The sequence below is a fragment of the Dipodomys spectabilis genome, unplaced genomic scaffold, assembly GCF_019054845.1.
Source record: "Dipodomys spectabilis isolate Male_0828 unplaced genomic scaffold, ASM1905484v1 ptg000125l, whole genome shotgun sequence".
Classification (NCBI taxonomy): Eukaryota; Metazoa; Chordata; class Mammalia; order Rodentia; family Heteromyidae; genus Dipodomys; species Dipodomys spectabilis.
The window spans coordinates 15,520,779-15,524,694 of NW_024870802.1; the positions used below are offsets into that span (position 1 = coordinate 15,520,779).

Here is a 3,916-nt window from a genome sequence, read left to right on the forward strand (position 1 = left end):
ATTGGTTCTAAAAGGGAGGTAAGATAATCAGGACTCAAGTCATAGAGCCCTCTAGAGTGCAAGTTGGGGATCATGGCTCACCCTGTTTTGAGAAACTGAGGACCCCATCAAGCGGCTTCTTAGGGCTAGTATTGGGTATGGGCTACTGTTCATCTCTAGTACATGCCAGTCATCATGTGCCCTTTATCTCATTATCCCTGCAGTACAGAGGAGGAAACGGAAGCCCAGAGTGGTTGAGCAACTTGCCCAAGGTTCCCTCCCCATTCATTAAGTGGACTTAAACACTGGGTACACTTTCAGCCACCCAGCCTGGTTCTACCAGAGGGTAGAGATGGGCTGTTGTGATGGTGCATGGATAGAATGGTAGTAAATGTGCCAAGGACAAAGAGGGAGGAAGACTCCTTTAGTGACCACTCAGCCAGTTTTCCTACTGCCAGGCACACATCTTGAGCAGCAACCTAATCAACAAATCCATGGTCACAACAGAAAAAAAGGGGGTGTCTTCCAGACTGCAGTGCCAAGCTCACAGTCACAGGCAGCTTCCTAACATCATGATCCCTGACTAGTAATCCAAAAGGCTCTGAGGTTTTGTTGAATGGGATTGGTCCAAACCTGACCTCACTTTCATTTAATTTCATGCCAGCACCAATACATACACCCAGCTGTGCAGATCTAGTCTAACTAGTGAGCTGTTCAGACACAAAGGCCTCTAATTACCATCCGAGGGCCAGGCTGACAGGGATTTCAAGTGTTTTCATGTTTATGGAGATCAGAGAAATGCATTCTGTACATCTTTCCCCACTGGTAGCAACTGTAAAAATAAAACCAACCAGGGAAACAAACAAAAAATTCCAACACATTTATTCAAAAACAGTTATCTCAGTTAAGTTAAAATCCTATAATCAGGACAGCCACAATTGCAGACACTCCGGTGCGAAGTGTAGATACGTCAATAGTCACATCTGGATACTGAGCAAGAGGAGTCAAGGCTGAGCCGACTCTCTGTAAAACTAAAACACAATGGTCTTAGCACGCTCAGACAGAACAGTATTTCCCAGCTTCACCATGGTCACCGCAGCAAAGCCTGCAGCTTCTCCGTTAGGAGGGTCACATTTTCTACTCGGTTTCCTTTACTTACAAAGGCGAGCTGGCATGGCCGGGGGAGGGGCAGAGGGAGGAAATCAACTCCGTCTATCCAGGGAATTGCAGCTGTTATTGCAAATGGCCCCGGAGAGCCCATTATAAGCTGCTATGCAAGGCTGTATGTCCCTGGAGTGCCCATCACGTGGTGGTGCCTCCTTAGCCCCTTGCCCGGGGGGGCCCCCAGGATCCGCCAGCGCCACCCACTTGAGCAGGGCAGCAGAGCCGAGGGGGAGGGACTCGGGGACACGTTTCAGGGCAGTTTCTGTGAAAGCCCCGAGTAGGACAAGGGGCGGTGGTCACTCGGGCGCCCAGCGCGTCCCTTCCCCATGCGTGTCCTCGGGACGCTCCACACTTTTTCTAACCAGCATAAGCGGACATGGTTACTCTTCCTGCCAGAGCCCTGAGCACACCAGAAGCGCCCACCAAACAGTGACCTTGAACTCGAGGAGGGGTGAAGGGCTTCAGAAACATTATCTTAGCCTTCCACCACCCAACGCCCTCCCCCCACCCCGTCCCCGCCTCCCATGCCCACTCCTGGCACAGTCTTCCCCAGCACTTTGATAATGGCAACAGTTGCAAAGATGGAACAGAGAAAAACGTTCCTCCTGTTGAACCCCAAGGGGATCCTTTCGTTGTACCCCACGTTCTGTATTAAAAAGCAGTTCCCCCTCCCCGTCCACCCCAATTGACACGAGATAAGTTTTTTAAGTGGGGTAGATATTCAAGCCTGGCATTTTAGGGGTGCTCCCTACATTATCGTCTACTCAGGAACCAGTCCTGAAAAGGTCAAATAAATAAACGGCGACGACCCTCCGTCGTCCCGGGGTGAGGCGGCCGGAGAAGCCCGACATGGCCACGTGGTCGCCGGGCTGGCAGCGGGAGAGTCTGCGCAGAGCCGCGCGCCGCGCCGCCAGGTTGTGTCACTCCAAATAAGGAGTCTTACTGACTGAGAGGTTGGGGTGCTGCGCCCTAAGAGCTGCCTCAGGCAAGGTTCCCAGGGTCCTCGGATTTCAAACAGATGCTGGCCCTCAACCTTGGTTGTACATGAAAATATTCGCGTTTAGGTTCTCCGTCTTCGTTAAGCTTATTATATTATTATTGTTTGCTGCTTCCAAAAAGCACACGTTGTCCACCGGCCCGAACTGGGTTGCAGCCCTCGAGAGAAGCTTCTGGCACCCTCTCCCCCTCTCCCCCCGTCCCCCGATCAGAGGCTGGCGCCGGGGCCACCCTGGCTGTTAGCTGCCAGGGACAAGCATGCCATCTCCAGTTCGGAGCTGCGCCCTCCGCCCGGACACGCCAGGGTCACTGCAGGCTGGACGAGGGCTTCGGGGCGACGGGGGCTCGTGCGCGGGGGCCGACAGAGGCCCCGGGGGCGGGCACTGAGGAAGCTTTGCGTGTAACTGTAGCCCTCGCGAATGAAGCCTGCGCACCGCCTCCTTGATGAGGTTTCCTGAGAGCACCAGCTGCTGCAGGAGCCGGTGCGGGTCGTCCTCTCCGGTGCGGGTTTCTGGCTGGGACCCGCGTCGCTGTGGTAGGCGGCGGGACGAGGCGGCGTTCCGGAACCATCCTCGGCGGCACGGCCCAGACAACGGCTGCGGGATGCCTTGCTTGCCAGCTCCCGGAGGCCCATCCAGGCCAGGCTGAGGGGGCAGAGTGGACAGCGCTCCGGGGCCTGCGGCGAGCTCCGCCACGCAGTAGGGCGCCGCCCGGCCCCGCACGCGGCCTCGGTCCCCGAGAGCGCAGCGCAGGGCCCCAGGGGGCGCCGGGGCCCCCGTCTCGGCCGACGCCGGCCCCAGCAGCAGCGGCACCGCCGGGGGCCCGGCCTTGTCCGCCGCCAGCGCTGCCGAGGGCGGCCGCGGGGGCTGCAGCGGAGGCCCCGGGGGCGCGCACGGGGAGGCCGGGCTGTGGTGCGCCGGCTCCAGCTGCAGCGTCTCGCCGATCTGGACCACCAGCCGGTCCACCTCGCCCGAGCCGCCCAGCGTCACCGACTGCTCCAGCAGGAGGAAGCTGTCTTCCTCCTCCTCCTCCTCCCCCTCCGCTTCCTCGCCGGCTTCCTCTTCCTCTTCCCTCCGGCACGGCATGGCCCCCCGCCCGGGCACACGGGGCTCAGAGGGCGTCGCTGGCGGCTCGACTGCCCGCGGGTTCGGCGGGTCGCAGCAGAGGCGGGCTTGGGGCCGGGGCCGGGGCCGGGGCCGGAGGGACGCCGAGGCCGGAGCCGCCGGGCGGTAGCGCGGCGCGCTGGCAGCCGCGGGAGCCGGAGCCCTGCCGGCTGGGGTTGATTTGTAAACAATGGGTGACGTTTCCTGGACGCTACCACGGCGCGGGGCGGGGGGGTGCCGTGAACGTAGGGTAGGGCATCGGTCGGGCTGGGGCACCGAGTAAAGCCTAGATGCTCCTGAGATCCTGACTGAGCTCACTGTCTGCTGGAGACGCACTGGGGATCGGATCCTGGGTCGGTCGGCCTAGCGTGAGGAGCAGTCTACGAGACGGACACCCCGGCGGACCCTGTTGGTTTCTTCCACACACAGCACCTACACTTCCACACACGGGCACGCACCCCTCCCCTTCGCACGTCAACCGCTCTGCTTTTAGCCTGCACTTTTGAGCTTGTGTTGGCGACGTCGAGCGAGGGTGGAAAGGAGCTGGAGTGAAACTAGGAATCTGTACGACAATTACGGAAACGCGGCCCACAGGGATGAAAAGGAGGAAGGGACCCTGTCCTGCGATGCGGGTGGAGGGGGGTGGCAGAGGTGTAAACAGAAAAAAGACAACA

The 3,916-nt window shown here is 59.4% G+C and overlaps 1 protein-coding gene across 1 annotated transcript; it reads right to left on the reverse strand.

Moving 5' to 3' along the window:
• Positions 1 to 840: 840 nt before the first annotated feature.
• Frat1 (FRAT regulator of WNT signaling pathway 1) lies at positions 841 to 3,311 on the reverse strand. Its single transcript, XM_042689380.1, has one exon. It carries the CDS (start codon positions 3,222 to 3,224, stop codon positions 2,379 to 2,381), a length of 846 nt encoding a protein of 281 aa, XP_042545314.1. The 5' UTR covers positions 3,225 to 3,311; the 3' UTR covers positions 841 to 2,378.
• Positions 3,312 to 3,916: the final 605 nt, after the last annotated feature.

Bases quoted from the DNA above. Each gene is read 5' to 3' on its own strand.
- Frat1 (XM_042689380.1), bottom strand. From the start codon at position 3,224: ATGCCGTGCCGGAGGGAAGAGGAAGAGGAAGCCGGCGAGGAAGCGGAG.